General features: G+C 37.1%; 5 protein-coding genes across 5 annotated transcripts; 2 read left to right on the top strand and 3 right to left on the bottom strand.

Annotated features, from left to right (window-relative positions):
* The first annotated feature begins 519 nt into the window (after nt 1-519).
* Nucleotides 520-3,751, top strand: LOC104759980 (phospholipase A1 PLIP2, chloroplastic). The gene is made up of 5 exons (XM_010482842.3): nt 520-1,628; nt 1,730-2,221; nt 2,316-2,375; nt 2,465-2,881; nt 2,960-3,751. The coding sequence occupies exons 1-5, from the start codon at nt 984-986 to the stop codon at nt 3,533-3,535; spliced, it is 2,190 nt and encodes a 729-aa protein (XP_010481144.1). The 5' UTR covers nt 520-983; the 3' UTR covers nt 3,536-3,751.
* A 1,758-nt stretch (nt 3,752-5,509) lies between these two features.
* LOC104759976 (uncharacterized) lies at nt 5,510-7,728 on the bottom strand. Its single transcript, XM_010482837.3, has 3 exons — nt 7,344-7,728; nt 6,850-7,238; nt 5,510-6,761 (listed from the first exon to the last, which is right to left on the bottom strand). Exons 1-3 carry the CDS (start codon nt 7,377-7,379, stop codon nt 5,639-5,641), a joined length of 1,548 nt encoding a protein of 515 aa, XP_010481139.1. The 5' UTR covers nt 7,380-7,728; the 3' UTR covers nt 5,510-5,638.
* A 674-nt stretch (nt 7,729-8,402) lies between these two features.
* LOC104759969 (putative beta-D-xylosidase 2) lies at nt 8,403-12,377 on the bottom strand. The gene is made up of 5 exons (XM_010482833.2): nt 11,629-12,377; nt 10,592-10,870; nt 10,343-10,512; nt 10,146-10,243; nt 8,403-9,998 (listed from the first exon to the last, which is right to left on the bottom strand). Exons 1-5 carry the CDS (start codon nt 12,034-12,036, stop codon nt 8,644-8,646), a joined length of 2,310 nt encoding a protein of 769 aa, XP_010481135.2. The 5' UTR covers nt 12,037-12,377; the 3' UTR covers nt 8,403-8,643.
* A 1,426-nt stretch (nt 12,378-13,803) lies between these two features.
* Nucleotides 13,804-15,423, top strand: LOC104778529 (equilibrative nucleotide transporter 8-like). Its single transcript, XM_087507638.1, has 2 exons — nt 13,804-14,478; nt 14,599-15,423. The coding sequence occupies exons 1-2, from the start codon at nt 13,986-13,988 to the stop codon at nt 15,285-15,287; spliced, it is 1,182 nt and encodes a 393-aa protein (XP_087363764.1). The 5' UTR covers nt 13,804-13,985; the 3' UTR covers nt 15,288-15,423.
* Nucleotides 15,424-17,491: 2,068 nt separating this feature from the next.
* Nucleotides 17,492-19,162, bottom strand: LOC104759961 (small COPII coat GTPase SAR1A). Its single transcript, XM_010482825.3, has 3 exons — nt 18,664-19,162; nt 18,187-18,318; nt 17,492-18,062 (listed from the first exon to the last, which is right to left on the bottom strand). Exons 1-3 carry the CDS (start codon nt 18,790-18,792, stop codon nt 17,742-17,744), a joined length of 582 nt encoding a protein of 193 aa, XP_010481127.1. The 5' UTR covers nt 18,793-19,162; the 3' UTR covers nt 17,492-17,741.
* Between the last annotated feature and the right edge of the window lie 1,046 nt (nt 19,163-20,208).

The following is a 20,208-nucleotide window of genomic DNA, read 5'->3' as shown; positions in this document are numbered from 1 at the left end:
AAACTAATAATCTCCACTAAACTTTAACAGAGTTTAACAAAATCTTGATTTAATAACAATAGATTTTACATAACATTTAAAATCTTTAAATTCTATTCAAATCTCAAACCAATAACCCCACTTACAACTTTTTATTTATAAATATTTTTTAAAATTGAACTTTATAACTTGAAAATATTTTCTGCCATTGATGATAAATAATTTAACTACTAAAAGTGAATAAATAAAATACATTATGCAAATAAAAGTTAAGATTACACGTATATTATATAGTTTCTTTCAATAAAAATATTTGCATTAAGTATTTTGTCATTTGTTGTAAAATATTTATTTATCAATAAATAAATTTATTAGTAGCACTTCAATAAAATAAAATAAAAACGAATAACTTTGAAACTCCTTAATCAAGTCGGCAAAATCTTTCTGAACGTACCTCAGAAGACTAAACCTATTTTTCTCAATAGGTCCCACATTGGGCAACACGTATGTATGTTCCACCTAAAACGACACCGCTCCCACATTCCCACAAGGATTTTCATTTTTTTTTGAATAATTTCTCTAAACTCTTTTTCTTCTGATTTGAGCGACAGAGTTTTTCTTTTCTGCAAAGAAAAAAAAAAACAAAACAAAAACAAATATCAAGGAAGGAGAAAGCAAAAGATTTAAAAAAAAAAAAAAAAAAAAAAGTCTTCTTTTTGCTACTATATAATTATGAAAAAATAGAAAAAACGAAAATATAGCATAGAAAGATCTCTCACACAAGTTTCTTCTTCGGCGATCTGTTCGGCTGATAAACCAATTTGTTTATTTGCTTTTCTTCTTCACCTTTCTAAAAATTTCTCAATTCTAAATCTTTCTGTGGGTTATAATTCATCACATTCCAAAGAAAATTCTAAGATCGTGAATTAGTTTAAACTTGTGAATAAGACACGCAAAAAGGAACAACTTTTTTTGTTTTAATTAAACCAAAAAAAAGAGACACAATGGACAGTTTGTGTTTGAACAGCGGCTTACACGGCGTTATTCCAGCGATCACGGCGGTTGGAAACGGAGTAAGCGGTGGAGTTGTTGAAGTCCGAGCTACCGCAACGGTACCATCTCAAAAGAAAGGACCTTTTGGTTTCTCATTCAAGTACCCATTGACGCCCTTCTGGTCACGCGGCGGTGGTGGAGGAATTGCTTCGAGGAGGCGAAGCGGGTTGTGTTTGGACGACGCCGTTTTGGTTGATTCTGGCGATTCGAGGAAGCCTATCGCTGAGGAGAGGGCTGTGGCGGTGGTGGATCATGTCAGGGAGACCGAGAGACGAAATGGCAGCTGGGTTTTGAAGATCTTGGATGTACAATCTATGTGGAGAGATAATAGAGAGGATGATGACGACGAAGAAGATGAAGCTGAAGACGAAGACGAGGAGGTTGTTGATTCAGACGACGCCGTATTATCTGAAGATGATGGTGTATGCGATGTATGTTCGGTTTTGGAAGATGATGATGGTAACGAAGCAAACAAGTTTCAGCTTGATAGAGAATCCTTCTCCAAATTGCTTAGGAGGGTTACGTTACCCGAATCAAAACTCTATGCCCAGATGTCTTATTTAGGGAACTTGGCTTATTCTATTTCTAAAATCAAGGTATCGTTTTTATATACTTCTCACAACAAAAAAAGGATTAGAATTTACAAGAGACAATGTTGCATTCTGAGTTTGGTTAATTTGTGGCATTTTCTTCGCAGAATGCGAATCTTTCGAAATATTACGGCCTGAGATTTGTAACTTCATCAGCTGAGAAAACAGAATCCGCGTTAAAACTTGTGGGGAATGGTGAAGTTTCATGTGAGACTAAGCCAAATGAGGAGGTAGAAGAAGAAGTAGTTGAAGAAGAAGAAGTAGTTGAAGAAGAAGAAGAGAAGGACAAAGGTCGCAAGATTAGTCCTTCTGCTGCTTATGAGATTGTTGCATCAGCTGCTTCTTACCTTCACTCTCGTACCAACAACATACTCCCTTTCAGTTCTTCATCTAAAGCTGAGAATTCGGACAACCCCAATGAGAAGTTGGCAAATATGGAGTCATCATCAGAGGTTGCTTATTCTGTTACTTCTGTTGTTGCTGCTGAGGAAGAGGTGAAGCAAGCTGTTGCAGACGATTTGAAATCAACTATTTCGTCTCCTTGTGACTGGTTTATATGTGATGATGATCAGAGTCACACTAGATTTGTTGTGATTCAGGTAAGAAGAATAAGGAAAGCTTCATAACCGCTGGTTCATTTTTTGAGATTTCTTTCTCTTAATGTGTTGATGAGAATTATGAAATTGATTGTAGGGATCTGAATCTCTAGCTTCTTGGCAAGCAAACTTACTCTTTGAGCCTATTGAATTCGAGGTAATTTTACTTCCTCAACACTCCCAACAATCTTGGAAACAAAAATGTTGGATTGAGAACTTAAGGACCTGTTTTTTTTTATCTATTAGGGACTTGGTGCGATTGTTCACAGAGGAATATACGAAGCTGCAAAAGGAATGTATGAACAAATGCTACCTGAAGTTAAAGCACATATTAAAACCCACGGGAGCAGTGCTAAATTCCGTTTCACCGGACATTCATTAGGCGGAAGCTTATCGCTGTTACTAAACCTCATGTTATTGGTTCGAGGTGAAGTACCTGCTTCTTCTTTACTCCCGGTTATAACATTTGGTGCGCCGTTTGTACTATGTGGAGGTGACCATCTTCTTAAAAAACTCGGATTGCCTAAAAGCCATGTTCAAGCTATTGTAATGCACCGTGATATTGTCCCAAGAGCTTTTTCTTGTAACTATCCATACCATGTCGCCGAGCTTCTCAAAGCTGTTAATGGAAACTTCCGTAGCCATCCTTGTCTTAACAAACAGGTACGACAGCAATCATAGATTAATGTAGCTAGCTATGTGGCAGAAATCTTATAGTTGAAAGGACATTTTGTTTTACAGAGTATGTTGTATTCTCCGATGGGAGAGCTTCTGATTCTTCAACCGGATGAGACATTCTCTCCAGGACACGAACTTCTTCCTCCTGGAAACGGTTTATATCTTCTAACTGGTGATTATGAATCGCCTGATAATGAAGACACTGAGGAGAAGCAACGGTTGGTAGCTGCGCAGACAGTTTTCTTGAACACGCCGCATCCTCTTGACATTCTCAGCGACAGATCAGCTTATGGTTCCAGCGGAACAATCCAAAGAGACCACGATATGAACTCGTATCTGAAATCGGTTAGGAGTGTGATAAGGAAAGAAGTGAACCAGATAAGGAGGGAGAAGAGGGAGCATCGCCGGAGTCTGTGGTGGCCGATTCTGGTGGCTAGAGAAAGCGGGAGCTCAGGGATTGCGATCAGTAACGGACAAGTCAACAGTCAGGATTTCTCAGGGATGATGAAGACAGGAAGAAAGTCGTTGCAGAGATTTAGCCGCCTTGTGGCGTCTCAACACATGCCTTTGATCGTTGTTCTGTTGTTTCCGGTTAAGTTGTTGTGCCTTGGAGCTTTCAACGTCTTTAGTTTCCGTTGAAAAAGTTTGATTTGGCGGGTTTAAAAGGTCGTTTGCTTATACCGGTTCAGACCGAATTTTGGTTTGACCGGTTTAGATCATTCTTTATTCATACATAATATATATATATATATATATATATATATATCTTGTTTGTTTGTTTGTTGGGGCCATTGGAGGCTTTTTCCAGTTAGATACATTGGTTTCACGTTAAAAGGTTGTGGAAAAGGAACAAAAGGGACCAATATATATTTATATCTGTAATATAATTTAAAAAAAAAGTATGTGTGAAACAAGTGGGAAGTACCAAATCTGGTTACACTCTTTTAGTCAACAATTATATAATTCACATTCATACTTGAGATTTTGTTTTCTTTTTAACCACCGATGCTAATTAATTTTGTAATTTGAAGACTTGTTATCAATGCGACATCAATTATTTTCCTATTACGAAGATATTTGGTGTGGTAAAGCTGTCTAATCTTAGACATGATTTGTGGGAAAATTGAAGAAACAAAATTGTTTCTTTTTGACAGCAAATAAATGAATTATTTTAATTATGTTTTACGAAAAGAGAAAACTAGTTGGGAGAGTTGTCAAGAAAGTGGCCCAATGGAGGAGTTTGATGTTTATCCAATCGAACAAGACACGTTGCCACCAATCACACGCAGCGTAACTATACGACCATGAATACATTTTAGCTGGAGCCTCATAAGATTCATAACCCAACGCGCATGTTATAAAACGTGAAATCTATTTTTTTCTTTTGTCATCTGATATTATTGATACTTTTTTAAAGTTTACATTGAGAAATACATAAGCAGACGGAAAATAGAGATATCCCCATAGTCTAAAGTCTAAAAGAGAGAGTCTAAGCCGGTGGACAAAGGATAAATCCCCGAAAACAACTAATAACTAGAAGAAAAGTAACAAATCAAAATCGAAAGAGAACGAATCCAACAGCTAAGAACAGAGGTATATTAACAATAATAGCTAAAGAAAATACTATGTCTAAACCACCAAATCAACCTTATCTTCTGAAGTTTCTGCGAATAAACTGTATCAATGCTGTCCCCGGCCAAAACATCAATCAACAACTGCCTCCTCCTATCACAATGAGAGATGATCTCTCCAACCCAGTCTTCATAACCTAAAGTAAAGCTCAATTCAGAACTTCAATACACTTCCAGATCGTAAGAGCATCTTTTGTTAAGTTTTCCCATTCTCTTTTGATGGTAGCTTTTATACAATTTCCTCAAAGATCCGAATGGGAAAATGTAGCTGGTATCAATAGCTTAATTGTACGTTCTCTTCCTGATTCTTAATTAGTTTAGTTTAGTTGTGTAACATGCCTATTCATTGTGATCGGACAATGGTTGTTCTGATCTGGTGGTATGACCCTTATATTATATGCAACTGAATAAATGCTTTGATGTTTTTTTTTTATGCGAGGCTTTCTGCAACTGTTAGCTTCATTAACGTGGTTGTCTTTATTTGAACATATTGATGAATGATGATACAGTGTACCTTTTGTAATGTCGTCATATTTGAAAAAAAAAAAAAAAAAAATAGATATCGAAGTATCGAACAAGATTCTTCCTTTACTTTTGCCAGTTTTCATACTGACTATTGAGTGTCTTCGATTAAAGTTTTTTCCTTATTGCACCTGAAAAAGATAGTTACGGTAGTTTTGACTTTTTTCTAACCACCAAATTAGGTGAAATCTAAATGTTGACTTTTTTACTTGGGTAGTTTCAACTTACGACCTCTTTTGTAATTTTTGCTAACAAAATCGAGGTCTTGAAGTAATGGTAATTTCGTTTTGAGAAAAAACGAGTTATGATTAATCAAGTCATATACGCTTTCGACGATGGCAAATTTTGTCTCGGTTTTGTCATAGTTAATGAGTCGGATACTCCGCTAGACATTCAATAATTTACTCGATACGCTCATAAAAACGAATTTAACAATTTTAATGTCACTCTCACTAAAATATGATCAAAATCTCACAGAGAGAAAAAGTTTATTGTTATTGTCCAGCGTCAAAAGTAAACTTAACTCTTTTACGTTAGGAAGAAAAAAAAAAAAGAGAGAGACAAATCTCTAAAATCCTATGACATATACCTAAACCGAAATTGGTTGTCTTAAACCGGCACGGACAATCAAACTCCCAACCGCCGCCATATCTCTACAAAACACTCCTTTAACCACGTTTAAGTTGTTGCTACGCTTCCTCCCAACCTCCATTGCCGCTGCTTTGTTATCATCATCTGTAGACGTTTCAACCGGTTGATTTTTTATTGCAATCTCTTCGACCGCCACCGCTTCTACCATCGAAATGTCACTCATTACGGCGTGGAATCCCTTCTGGATCAATCTGTAGAGTAACAAAGTTGACATTCTAGCTCGGTTCTTAACCGAAGCTAATTCTTCCTCATCGGTTAAATCAAACCTGTCTATGAAGGCTACTGTTCTCTCCGGTTTATGTCTTAGGTTCATCAACAAATACGCCCGGTTCAGCTCAGATTTCGAGCACCCACGTTTGATTCCCATCAAAAAGTAATAATCCACATTACCGATTTCTCCGTTTGTAATTATTTTCTCCTTCATTTGTTTGATTTTAGAGGTCAATTCACATAATTTCCCCGGGATTTCTCTGTACCGGAAATTGTGCCGTCTCCAAACCGGGCCGGTTGTTGACCGGTCGCGTAAATTTGAATTGTAGAGAAGTTTCAGATGTTCAAGATCGTGAAGCGAGTCGGAGAAACAGCGTACTGATCGGAACAAATCGGCTCTGGTTTCTAAGGCTTCGAGGCACGACGGATTTAAGGCTAGTGTTATATTGCAATCGGCAATGGAATCTGCGATTCGGTCGGCGAATTTATAGGCTGAGGAACGACGGATTAAGCAATCGGCGATGAAGCTCTGCGGCGCGCCGCGACGGCTGTCAACGATCTTAGAATAATGGCGGATGGATTCAGGGTAGAGACCGGCGTCGAACGCAGCGAGAGCCGCCGTGCGACGACGGAGGAGGAGTTTGGTTTGGGAGAGCTTTTGCGATACGATATCGGATTCTGTAATTGGTTGCGGCTGAGATCCGATGGTGAAAAGGACGAAGCTATCGTCGGACCAGCTGATGCTTTCTCGGCGGAGCTCCGCCGTGGCAAGGCGTTTACCGTTTTGGAGTAGGATCATCGCGTCTTCCATTAGACCTAGGTGGTAACAAGCTTGGCCCAAAACCACGTATCTGCCAACAGAGAAGAGAAGATCCGATTCAGTCCGGGTCCGGTTAAATCATATCTGGGTCAGAATAATAGGAAAAAAACGTGAAATACCTCCATTGCCCTTGTTCGTCGGGATTATTACTTAACCCTGCCATGACTTTCTTCTTCAAGTAGTAATAAGAGAAACACTTAAACGACGACGAGTCATGATGACTCGGAAGTAGAAGCCTGAGAGAAGAGAGCTCCGATGAATCGACGACGACGCTGCTGCTAGAATCTTCGCCATCGATTCTAAGACTGGGGATGTAATCGTGAAGCAAATCAGCGACGTCTTTGAAACGACGAAGGTAAAGAAGCGATCTAGCTTTGAGTTCCAGAGCGAGTTCGTGGCGAGGAGAGAGAGAAAACGTTGAGTTTAAGAGGCTTAGAGCTGATAGGATGTCGTTTGGATCCTGGCTCGTTAATAAGCTCTTCGCTTCCTTCATGTACTTGTCCACTTTCTGAAAAAAAAAAAACATTTAGAAACAGATACAGTTTCGCGTACACAATGAAGATAGATACATATTTTGAGAAAAAAAAATAAAAAAACATAAAGAGTATATTACCTTTCTGTTACGCATCCACCAAGGATGAATCGCCATTATAGCAGTTTCGTGGTTCTCGAGTTCGTCAGAAAAAGAAAAAAAAAGGTAATGAGAAGACGAAATCTCTGTTTTTCGTGAATTAAAAAGTGAGAGATACAGGTGGAAACTGTAAAGACGAGAGTGAGAGAGTTGAAAATCATGTGAAGTCAAGTAGTCTTAAATACGAGAGAACAGTGGAAAATGAAAAAGAAAGCTGGTATGACCTATTTACCCCCTAAAAGGTTCATACCTCAATCTGACTTCTGTGGAATGTGGACAATGTATTGACCATTAGAGTGTTTGCAAAAATCAACTTACGTCTGGAAGAAACGAAGAAGGATTTTGACAAATCTGACACTCTGACAGTATCGTAACGTTATTATGTAAAGGAGAAATTATAAAACGAAAGTCTTGTGTCTCGAAAGCCAAAAGACTTACGTTTTCTACTATTTTTTCTCTTTATTGCCACGTCGTAGAGTAGCTAGCGTTGCTTGTTTTTTGTTTGATTGTTTTGTTAAAAACTCTTTAAACTAATGCACTTTGCTTTTGGATTTACCAAATGTCTCTCAATGAATGCACATGTGTATGTTGACAAAAACACAAGCCACATGTGTATTTTTATTCATATGTTTTAGTTTTCTTTCATCATACTCCAAGAAGATTAATTGGCTATCTTTAGACTTAAGTAGCAAAAGGTATCTTCATACTTGTGTAGTTGTGTATTTTACAGAATCTGCGCTACATAGATCTCAGTATTCATTTTTTTTTGTTTTGTTTTAGAAGAAGAAACATAATTCTTAGTTGATTATTTATGTGTACAAACATACATTACATAGCATGCATGCACATTATGTGTTCAAATAGAGTAATCAGTAAAAAGTTATATAGGGACATATAGATAGCAAAATTAGAGAATATATTATTTTCACCAAGTTCCACATATTACATTTGTTTTCACTATGTTACACATATTCCATAAACTAGTTGTTTTTGTGCTTTAAATTTTCAATGTGCGAAAAATTAAGTAACTCTCCCACTAAATTAGAAAAACAATCTTTATTTTTAAAAATATCAGCAGCCATACAATTCAATTTCAAATACATTTTTTGAATCATAAGCACCAGATTTCTTATATTCTTTTACCTCACAGACTACCCCCCTCACATCTATCGACGTGTTACAACAATCCAATTTGTTTCTTTAGAAACATACATGCAGATCTCTTAAAAATACTATTTTGGTAACAACAATAAAAGAGAAAAAAAAAAAAAAAAAAACAGAGTCAAGACTTGATGACTCCAAGAGTAGAAGCTTGAAGCGACACCGTATGCCTCTCATCTCCAATATGAATCCCATGATCACCGATCGGAATCCTTCGGTTCCCGGCTCGGTCCACAACACTTAAATACTTACACACGTGTATATTCACTTGCACACGCTTCTTCTCCCCAACCGCCACGTGCACCCTCTCGAAAGCAACCAGCTGTTTCTTCGGAGCCCACTCTCCACCTGGCGGAGCCGAGAACACAAGCATGGTGTGCGTCCCATCTCTCGACCCAACGTTTGTAACATCCACGTGGACTCCGAGAGAGAGACGGTCGCACCTAGCGTGCGTGACACGGACTGACTTCCCTGAAACGGTGCTGTTTCTACCGCGAACAGCTATAGCAATCACTTTAGGCGCGTCCGCTATGCTGTGAGTAAAGCGCGTGTAACTCAAACCGTGTCCGAACGGGTAAACAACCGGGCCGTCGTAAAACCGATAAGTCCGACCCGGAATCCGCTTTGAGTGGACCGGTCGCATCGACATCTCCGTCATCGGTAAATTCGTTAAATAATCTTGCGGGTACCACGTCATCGGAAGCTTCCCTCCGGGATTAGCACTGCCGAATAAAATATCGGCGATTGCGGTTCCTCCTTCCTGACCCGGATACCCGGCCCAAACAATAGCTGAAATCCTCCGATCCTTTTCTGCGAAAGTTATATCGATAGGCCCACCAGACATCAATACTAGTGTAACTGGGCCTTTCGAGGCTTTTGCAACTCTAGAGATAAGCTCTCGTTGTTTCCCGGGCAAAAGCAAACTGTTTCTGTCCTTAAACTCAGCTTCAATAGACTGATCCAAACCCATCACAAGAACCGTCGCATCAGCTCCACGAGCTGCTTCATCTGCGGCATTGAACAATCTATCGTCCATGCAATGTACATCCGCACAACCTTTTTGGTGAATCGTCCTTGCATAACCGGTTATTCCTTGAACCGGACTGGTATATCCACAAGCAATCCCTGCGTAATTACCAATCATTGTGACAGTAGCGTCGGAATTAGGTCCGATTACGGCGACGGTTCGGTGGCGGTGCTGCGAGAGAGGTAGAGACGAGCCGCGATTCTTGAGTAGGACGATACCTTGATGAGCTGCTTCAAGAGCTAGTCCCTTGTGAACCGGTGTACACACGTGTGCTGGTCCAAGGTGCCCGTATGGTTGACCCATAATATCGCCGTCGAACATGCCTAGTCTCATTTGGACTGTTAGGGTGTTGACTAAAGCATTGTCGACGTCTGACTCACGCAACAAGTTTTTCTTCACCGCATCGATTGTATGGGCTCCTAGAAACGGTCCACAATCCAAATCCAAGCCTACAAATATACACAAGATTAGTTAATTAAGATATTCACTTTTGTTGTTTGTTAAATAATTTTGCAATTAACACTATGTTTATCTAAATATTTATCTAAAAATGTAACAGTAGTCATATATACTTAAATGCAACAATTAAAAAATACCAGCTTTGATGGATTTAGCGGCAGCTTCTTCAGGAGTACCAGTGTAATGTTGTGTGTCGTATAGAACACCAACAGAGTCACAATCTGACACGATGTATCTGTAGCAAACAATAATTGAAATAAATTGGTCAAACGATCTTCTAAGGAAAGTTTGACCATTAGTAGGAAAGTTTTTAGCTGACGTGGCGTGATCTTACCCGTTAAGACCCCATTGGTTGCGTATGGTCTTTTTTAGCAGATTAGGATCAGCACATGTGGGAACTCCGTTTACTTGATTGTAAGAACACATAATGCTCGCAACGTTACCTTCTTTCACACACATACGGAACGGTACGTCGAACGTGTCCTCTATGTCTTGCTTACTTACCTATCGAAAACCCAAACAGGTGAGAACAAATAAATAAATTGAAGCGAGACAAAATGGAAAAAAAAAAAAAAAAACTAACCTTAGCGTTGAAATGGAATCTATCGACGCCGTTCCAGTTATCAAGATCGTAAGCGGTGAAATGTTTGCAACAAGCAGCGACTTTTAACCGGCTACGGTCGTTACCCTGTAAACCTCTGACGTAGCTCGCAGCGTATTTACCGGCAACGACTGGATCTTCACCGGGAGTTTCCTGTCCACGTCCCCAACGTGGATCCCGCAATATGTTAACGTTTGGGCTCCAATAAGTAAGCCCACCAACACCACCGTTATACATGGCCCTGGCCTCATTCGACACAACCTGCGCATCATCATCATCATCCCACAGGGGGCGTAATTTAGAGTCGTCCGCGTATTTATTAATAATGATAAAATGCGCTCTGACTCATGTTGCAAGTTGATGAGAACACTCTATGCAACTTGATGCCTCGTTTTTAGCGAAAAAACCGGACGATAATTTCATTTTTCTTGATTAGAAATAATGTGTTACTATTTTTGTTTCTATATAGTATCCTAGTGATTAATTAGAATCAGATGCATAAAAACAACAAAACCAAAAGAAGAAAAATACCTCAACGCAAGTTACTTTAAATAATCTTAATTTTTTTTTTATTTTATTGTTAAAGCAACTTTAAATAGCGGTAGGATAATAATAATAATAATAATAATAATAATAATAATAATAATAATAATAATAATAATAATAATAATAATAATAATAATAATAATAAGAGATTCGTGCGTACGTTATTTTTGCATGAAGTACCGGACAAATGAGAACACGAGAAAATGTCAAAAATATCACTATACACAAGATACAGTTTACCAAATAACCAAAATTTTAGTAATATTTAGGTCCACCGAAAATACTTCACATATAAATCGCACCATATATAAATAATTGAATACATCCAGCTATTCTAATATGAACCGTATATAACATTATTACTTACGTCATTTTAGTAGTTAGATCGAGAAAAATAAAAGGTTAAAATTTGGGTGTTTTTAATTTAATGGATAAAACTTAAGAGAGAGAGGGAGGGGGGAAAAAAAGCTGACCCGTCCGATAGATTCCCACAAGGAGGCATTGAAAGAAGCAACGGTGGTGATGACTTGAGGGAAACTGGTAGCTGCTGGGTATACCCCACCGAACTTAGTACCGGGACCTACATTTGAAACGCCGTGTAAAGCCTCCGACCACCACTCGTAACCTTTGATTCCTAGCCGTGGAATCGCCGCCGCAGTGTTCCCTAGCAAGCTCACTTTCTCGGCCAGCGTCAGCCGTCCGATCAAATCTTTTACTCTCTCCTGTATCGCAACTGATAGCTGGCAGAACCTCAGTGTAGCTGTTGCTGCGTCTTTCGTATCGCAAGCAAACGTTTCGCGGCTGTGGACGCAAACGCTGCTGCTGCATATCAAGAAAATGAGAACTGCAGCGGCCAAGAACGCCATTTTGTGGATAATCATTTCTCCTCTTCCCGAATAGTTTTGAGAGGAAAATGAAAATGTGATGAAAAGGATTTGTGAGAGTGAAGCTTGTGTGTTCCGTTTATATATAGAGAGGCAATGATAAATAGTATGATAATGATAATGAGTAGCTCTTTCTTCGTGATTTTTTTTACGCTACCAAGGAAAAATCATTATTATAAATTATAAATAAAATACTTATGATTTCGAAACCAAACATATCTAGATCTAAAGAAAAGGTTTCATATTATATTTATTTATTTTTAAAAATAGAATTTTACATTTAATTATAGAGGGGGGGGGGGGGAAGACAAGTTGAGAGATATGTTTGATGAGTGAATAACCTGCCATTTTGGATATGTAATGGTTAGAAAGTGTTGGAAGACAGTTGTCATAGTGTGGGTCCCGATTCCTTTCAGATTTTTTTTTAATTTTGTGTGCAGTTAAATTGATTTGATTCTCAATTCAGATTTTATTACTGTAATCATAGTATTAATTGTAATTAACATAACTTCGTATTTAAATGTTGGTTTTTCTCGTAACAAAAGAAAAAAAATGTTGATTTATATCTGAAGCAATCTTTTTTTTTTGTTTTGTGCAATGACTCCCACTTGCAGGTAAACGAATTAACTTGGCTTGTACGAGATGTCACCATTCTAAATTCCCTAACGATCTTTTTATTTTCTTCACTTTTTTTTTTTTTGCCCTTTTACATGTGGCCGGTGAAATGGAATTCCACGAATTATTTCTTACATAGATATAGATATCCGAATATTTTATATGCGAGTAATACTTTGTACTATATCGTATTGTTTGGGCAGAGTAAAGGGATGTGGAACAAATTTTGTGGGTAGTCATTTTATATAGAATGTAGATCGAATCTTTTTCTGGTTGAGTATTAATGTTTTAGTCAATAGTATATGTTTAGTTACTCGAGTAAGCATTAATAAGTAAATTTGGTTTTAACCGTAGTTTAATTTGGATTTACCTTATAGCTAGGTGTGTTAATCCATTTTATATGGTATGTATCAGTAGTATTACCATGTTATATATATTATGGTAGTGAACTAGTGATTAGTAAAAAAAATAGATAATGTACCGTCATGGGATGGGAAAGTATATTTTAAATGATAGAAATATGTTAAAAGACGACCAAAATTTTTAAAAACGAAACCGTGGAAATCGATAGGCAGGGTAAAAACCGTGAGAATAGGAAAAGATAATTTAAAAAAAATAAATTCGAGCGACTAAGAAAGAGGTCACGAAGAAGAATGCAAAGTAATAAATTGTGGAATATGAGTATGGGCATGCGTGTCTGGAACAGACATCAACTTGTGCTCTTGTTACTTTAGTGTTTCAAATCTCACACCCCATTGGTTCATATCTTCGGTGTTCATTATGAAACTTATTATACTAAAGTAATAAACCCATTGGTTATTTCGAGAGCCTTGGGAAACACCTAATCAGCAGTAAGACTTCGAAGACATTTTTCTTATTACTTGTAAAATTAAGAACAAAATCCCCCGTACTATAACTTAATTAGCACTATATATAATTTATAGGTTTTTAGGGGAAAGAAAAAATGGAAGGAAAAGCATCATTGATCATAAGAAGATGTGAAAGTAGTCACTAAATGGAATATTAAGGGTACGAAAAGACGAGTCCCGACCAATGTCATGCACAAAGTAGTAAACTTTAATTCTAACCCATCTGTTTTCAGTGTCCCACCAAAAACCATATAGTCTCTTGTTTCTCTGTACTAGCTCTGATCTCTAGAGCTATATCAAAGAATCGTAATCCCGAATAATTATGTTAAGATGTGACTCGTGTTGGTCTTGCTACCACCAAACCTCACAACCCATCTAATCAAATCCCTATCACCTTTGCTTTATAATGAAATCAACATCAAAGAGCTTTCAAGAACTCAAAGTAGCGAGATCAAGAGAGAAATGAGAATTGCAATGATTCATGAGAAAGTGACTGTTCATGAAGTTGAGACAAGAGACGCTTACAGAGTTGCTTACGTGATCCATTTCTTGTTGGGTGCTGGTAGTTTAATACCATGGAACGCTTTGATCACAGCCGTTGATTACTTTGGCTACTTGTATCCTGACAAGCATGTAGAGAAGACTTTCACCGTGGCATACATGAGTTGCTCGGTCCTTGTTCTGGTTTTGATGATGACTTGGAACACAAGGTTGAGCTTTAGAGTGAGGATGAACTTGGGGTTTTTCATGTTCATCATCTCCATGATGGTTTCGCCTATCCTAGATTGGGTTTGGAAAGGTGAAAAGGATGAGAATGTTTCTTACATAATAATGGTTGGATCAGTCGCACTATGTGGTTTAGCTGATGGATTGGTCGGCGGAAGTTTGATTGGTTCAGCCGGAAAGCTTCCTAGACAATACATGCAAGCAATTTTCGCCGGCACTGCCTCTTCAGGTAAAACCGCTTTTGATAACAATTGAAATTAAAATACACTAGTTACCTCTTTTGTTACAAGTTAGTCCTGTACAAATCAGCAAAATCAGCAAAGCCCTAAGATTTCTCTGTTTTTGCTAGGCATCATCATCTCTGTCCTTAGGATTACAACTAAAGCTTCGCTGCCACAGACACCGCAAGGAATGCGAACTAGTGCTCATTCCTATTTCATAGTTAGCTCTACCATACTCTTATGCTGCGTTATTTGTTGTAACGTGCTCCACAAGTTACCAATAATGCAACAACACCTCAAGTTTCATCAACCTTTGCATACGACTCTGACTATATGGATGGTTGGGAGGAAGATTAAGTGGCCAGCTTCGGGTATTCTAATAATCTACACCGTTACTTTATCAATATTTCCAGGATTTATAGCTGAGAATTTGAAGTCCCATCTTCTCCAAAGTTGGTATCCTATTTTGCTCATCACAGTGTACAACATCTCGGATTTCCTAGGCAAGTCACTCACCGCACTCTATCTATGGCACAGTATAAAGTCCGCTACATGGGCTTGTATCGTTAGGCTTCTCTTTTATCCTCTCTTCTCTGCATGTTTACGTGGACCGCAATGGCTTAGAACAGAAGTGCCAGTGGTTGTTCTGACGTTCATGCTTGGCCTCACCAACGGCTACCTCACTAGCGTGCTCATGATCATGGCTCCCAAAACGGTTCATGCATCGGAAGCAGAACTTGCAGCCGTCTTCATGGTTGTTTTCCTAGGATTAGGTCTTGTTTGTGGCTCAGTTCTTGGCTGGGTCTGGCTCATCTGATTCTTTTAGTTGTATGAATCAAAATTATTTAACAAAAAAGTCGAGCATATGACACTAGCACATGACTGTCACAATCTTTGTTTTTTATATATATTTGACTACTTTGATACTAAAAGAAATACGATATTACCTGACTCAGTATTTTCCCCCATAAATAATTTACCGACTATGATTTTATTTTATTTGATTAAATACTCAAGAAGACGACGGTGTTCTAAAATTACAAAACCAATCAAATATTATAACACTAATTAGATATAAACACAAAGGGGAAAAAAGGGAATCAAAAGTCCACTTGCGGTGAATCATACCTTACCTTGTCTTGATTGGTGAACTTTATTATTCGTGTCTCCCGTGTGATATGTTTTCTACTTCCATTAAAAAAAAATTTTATTAACGCTTAACGATTTATCTTAGTTAAGATTTATACTACGTTTGCATCAAATTATTTTGTTTCAGGAGATTAATAATAGTTTTGTTTTTATATGTAATATGTATTTTTTAAAATATATTATTATTATTCTGATGATATGGATAACAAGTGTACACCCATTTCTTTTGAACCAGAGATACCTTGCATATGTAACCTCTTCTGCAACAATAAGGTATACATATAGCGAAAAAAGGTGTATATAAATGTTATGAATTTTTGTTTAAAAAACAGTATAATAATGAAATTTAAGGAGTACAATTGGTTGGTTGTGAATAAAGCAAAGCGTTGAGAACAATGGAGGATCGGAGGGACTAATAATGAACTTTGGTTTGGGTCCTTTTGCTTGAGATAGATATAAAGGATGCGGCAGTTATAACGTTAAAACGTTATCCACCACCACCATCAGACACTCATATGATGTTGACATTAACAGATAAGATCTTCATTTTATGAACTTATATGATTATTAATTCCCATCATTTTATCTAACAGAAAAAGTACTTTAAATCACTTCAACCTTTCAACAGATATACGAATTCAACATTTCAACAGAATTCATTATTTTGCTGTTATCTTATACAAAATTGTTGTGAAAACTTAATCAAAGTGAACCAACTAGTAAATAAGAAGTTTTTAAGTTCCATTTTGATACGAATTTCTAAACTCAATAATTCATTAAAAAGTTATGTTCCGTATTTCATATATATAAAATAAATAAAAGCAAAAGAAAAAGATGACACAGAGAGAATGGGCATTCTTATCCAAATTACACTTGCATCATCGACTGAGGGGGGTAAGGAATGAAATTGTCATTTCTTTTTGTTTCTTCTACATAAATTTTATGTAGAGACTGTTAATGTAAGTGGACCAACCAGAAAGCCAAAAAAAGAAGATATACCATTATAAAAATAACATTTTTCCCATAATATGTTCAAATGTCTATTTCAAAATTTTTCGTTGATACGAAAAATCATTAATGGAACAGCCAAACAAGTGTACGTATAAGCACATTTCTTGTGAGCCAGAAATACCTTTCATGTTTATCCTCTTCAAGAACAATAGTATGGGTTACCGTTAGTTATACTACTAAAACTGGAATATTGTTTATTTATATTTATTATTGGAAGAGACTAGAATGATAGGGAAGGATATTAATTGGAATGCTTGTGAAGAAGGCAAAGCCGCCGGAGAGTGTTGAAAACAAAGCAGAAGTAAAAGATATCTTCAACGGGAATGAAAACATTCTCTGCCATCCATTAGCTTGACCATGTGAAATTTAAAGGTCAGAGATTCTACTCTGCTCGAACTATGGGAATACTAGATTAAAGCTGATCGGGTTTAATTACGCTATTTAGGTCATTCCCTTCGGATGAAAAAGTTTAGTTAAACAGAATTCTTATGACTCTGTTTGTAAAGCGTTTTATCTTGTTTATGAGATCCAGGTTAAACTTATTAGCATGGAAAGATTTCAAACCAAATAAGTTCATTTTCCGATTGATCGAATCGCGAATAATAAATATATGAATATGATTGTGACTTAAGTGTTAGCTTCTGATGTCGTATGCCGAGAACAGAAACAGTACTTTTAGTTGTGGTCCACTAAATTACACTCAATCTTTGTTGTCATCTTTTTCTAGAAAGATGATCCGGTCCAGTTGGGACGGCCCATTGCGTTGTTATAGTTGACTTCGTGAAGGAGCTCATACGGAATTGTATTTCGTTACCCCCAAACTGAAATCTCTCCTATGTTGTTTGAGTACTCATACAAAAATTACACATAGGTAACATTTTTATTTATTTTAAACACACTAAACAAGAAACGACGTCGAATCTTAAAGATCAGATCATCCGCAGATGAAATTACAAAAGAACCTGATGGAATATATTCAGAGTAGGAATCTAAATAAACCAACAGGTAACAAGGTTGTAAGCAAACAAGACAGAACAGCTAAAGTAGGAGAAGCAAAATACGAGAAACAGAGGAAGGAGAAGGATACTATAGACTTGCCGATGGCGCCTGTCTATTTGATGTATTGAGATAGCCACTTGAAGCCTTCACCATAACCCATTTTTCGAACAATGCTGCACATAAACACCTCCAACGGTCTCACATTCGAATCAGTTAGATTCACTTTGCCTTTACCGGTGGTGAAATTGGAGAGACCAAGGTGGAACCGAAGCTCGTCCTCAGATGCAGCGTAAGGTATGTCGATTTTGTTCCCTAGGATGAGGAATGGGACAGTGGCTAAGGATTCGTCAGAGAGGAGTGCATCAAGCTCCTTTTTCGATTCTGCAAATCTCTCTTTGTCATAAGCATCCACTAAGTAGACCACAGCATCAACCTGTGAAAACCCTCAAGAAGAATCAAATACCCCTCTACCTAATGAAAACTTCGATTCGAAAACGACAACGCATAGACGAAACTAAAAGAAGGCTTCTACAGATGGAGAATAAGATGATAATAACCTTAGCATAGTAATCTTTCCACACTCTTCTTGCGATTTGATGACCACCCAAGTCAAAAGCCTTGAATTTGATTTTGCCAATGCTAAGTTCTTCCGAGGTTGGATGCTGAGTTGGTTGATGCTGCACTAATCTCTGTTTAAACAAACCAACTCCAAAACGATCAGCTCAAATCACCCAATTTTTTTTTTTTTTTTTTTTTGATACACACAATCATAAAGTAATTCATATCAGGAAACAAAAGTGAAATCAAAGTAAACCCTAATTTGGATTTGAGTGAATACGAAAGCAAATCTAATTGCTAGGTTCAAAATTAGACACTTTTGAAAAGCTCACTCAACACCCAGATTCCAATCAAATACGAAATTGAAGATCTAATTTGTCGACGAATCGAACAACAAAAGGAAATCGCAAAACGAAAATTGGATCGATTCGATAGCAGAAACTAGAAGAAGGAAGAAGGCGAGAGAGGAAGCGAACCTCGTCTTTCAACATGTGAAGCAAGGTGGTTTTACCAGCGTTATCGAGACCTAGAAACAAGATCTTGGCTTCTTTCTGCCATAGACCTAGCGAAGCTAGCACGCCGTAGAACCAATCTACCAAGAACATCGCCTCACGATCTTCCTAAACCCCAGATCCGATACGCGATCGTCGTTATCAACCTTTTCTTCGATTTTTTTTTTTTTTAGCTTCGGAGATGAGCTAAAGAAGCAAACTTGTGGGAGATTCTGAAGTCTGTTGTAACAAAAGCGGCATGCAGTGTATAGATTCTGAAGTCTGTTGTAACAAACGGCATGCAGTGTGTAGATTCCTGAAATTGGTCAGATAACGAAAAAGGCCCATGAAAACGGCGCCGTGTGAGGCCACGCACTCACTTTCAGTTCAGGCTTTTTTTGTAAATGGGTCCATTAGATTTAGAGAGGAGATATTTTGCTTAGCAAGTGGAAATGGTCTCTATCGTTTTCTACAATTCACACACACTATGATACCATAGGTTTAGCTAGATTATATAATTTGTGTGCAAGTAGTCAAACCAAACAAACAAACAAACAAAAATAGTGAAAATCTTGGTTTGATTGGTGATTATCAACCGAGTTCTTGGAATTAAAATTGGTTGTTAATTCCAACTATTATATATTGAAATGGGATAAAGTGAACTTTGAAAGAGGTAATGTTTTGATAAGAAACGTGGGAGTCGCATTCTTATGATGATATTTTCGTGAAATTATTAATACGAAAGATATAAAGTGAACTTTGGTTTTTTTTTTTTTTTTTTTTTTTTTTTTTTTTTTTTTTTGTCAGTGTATTTTCTAGTACAAATAATTACTGTAACCTCGTGTATTTTTTTTTGTCACCATTAATGGGAGATGATTAATATGTCGACCATCAATATTGTTTTTGTTTTTTGCGTTTGTGGATGTTAATAATAATAATAACCAGCCGAAAAAAAACTGAAACGTAGTAGATAAGATCGGAACCAAATAAGATAAGCCTAAAATGTCTGCGTCCAAGTGTACCTTGAGAGTGGGGGAAATCAAAAAGCTAAAGGAATTTTCTTATGTGTATGGCATTCTTTATCTCAACGTGTGCTAAAAGTTTATGCATTAACCATCCATCATCGAAGTTTATATTTCTTCGCTTATAAACAACTAGTTAGACGTCACATAACAACGAGTACTGTTCACATAATAACTAATTTTGGGAAGAAATATACAACATCATTTCACAAAGATCAAGAAAACATGTAGTATAAAATCTCGAAAAATTGAAAACTTCTTTCAAGAGCCCAAGAAATAAGGATAATAACATTTCTTCAACAAACAACTAAAAATAGTTATCATAATTATATAGTGGTGGAGAATTGGATTATATCTAAAATATTCGTATGGGTTTGTCGCTGTCGTACTTATACGTAAACATGCATTATGACTGTTAGAGTCGTAATATATTTAATTGACTAAATACATAACATATACAGATATACTTACTATATTTATATTGTGCTGTCCAATGGAGTATTATACT

The sequence above is a fragment of the Camelina sativa genome, chromosome 3 (assembly GCF_030686135.1).
Source record: "Camelina sativa cultivar CO46 ecotype springtype chromosome 3, ASM3068613v1".
Lineage (NCBI taxonomy): Eukaryota > Viridiplantae > Streptophyta > Magnoliopsida > Brassicales > Brassicaceae > Camelina > Camelina sativa.
Note: the sequence above shows the minus strand (reverse complement) of the source record. Positions and strands in the feature narration are given on the sequence as shown.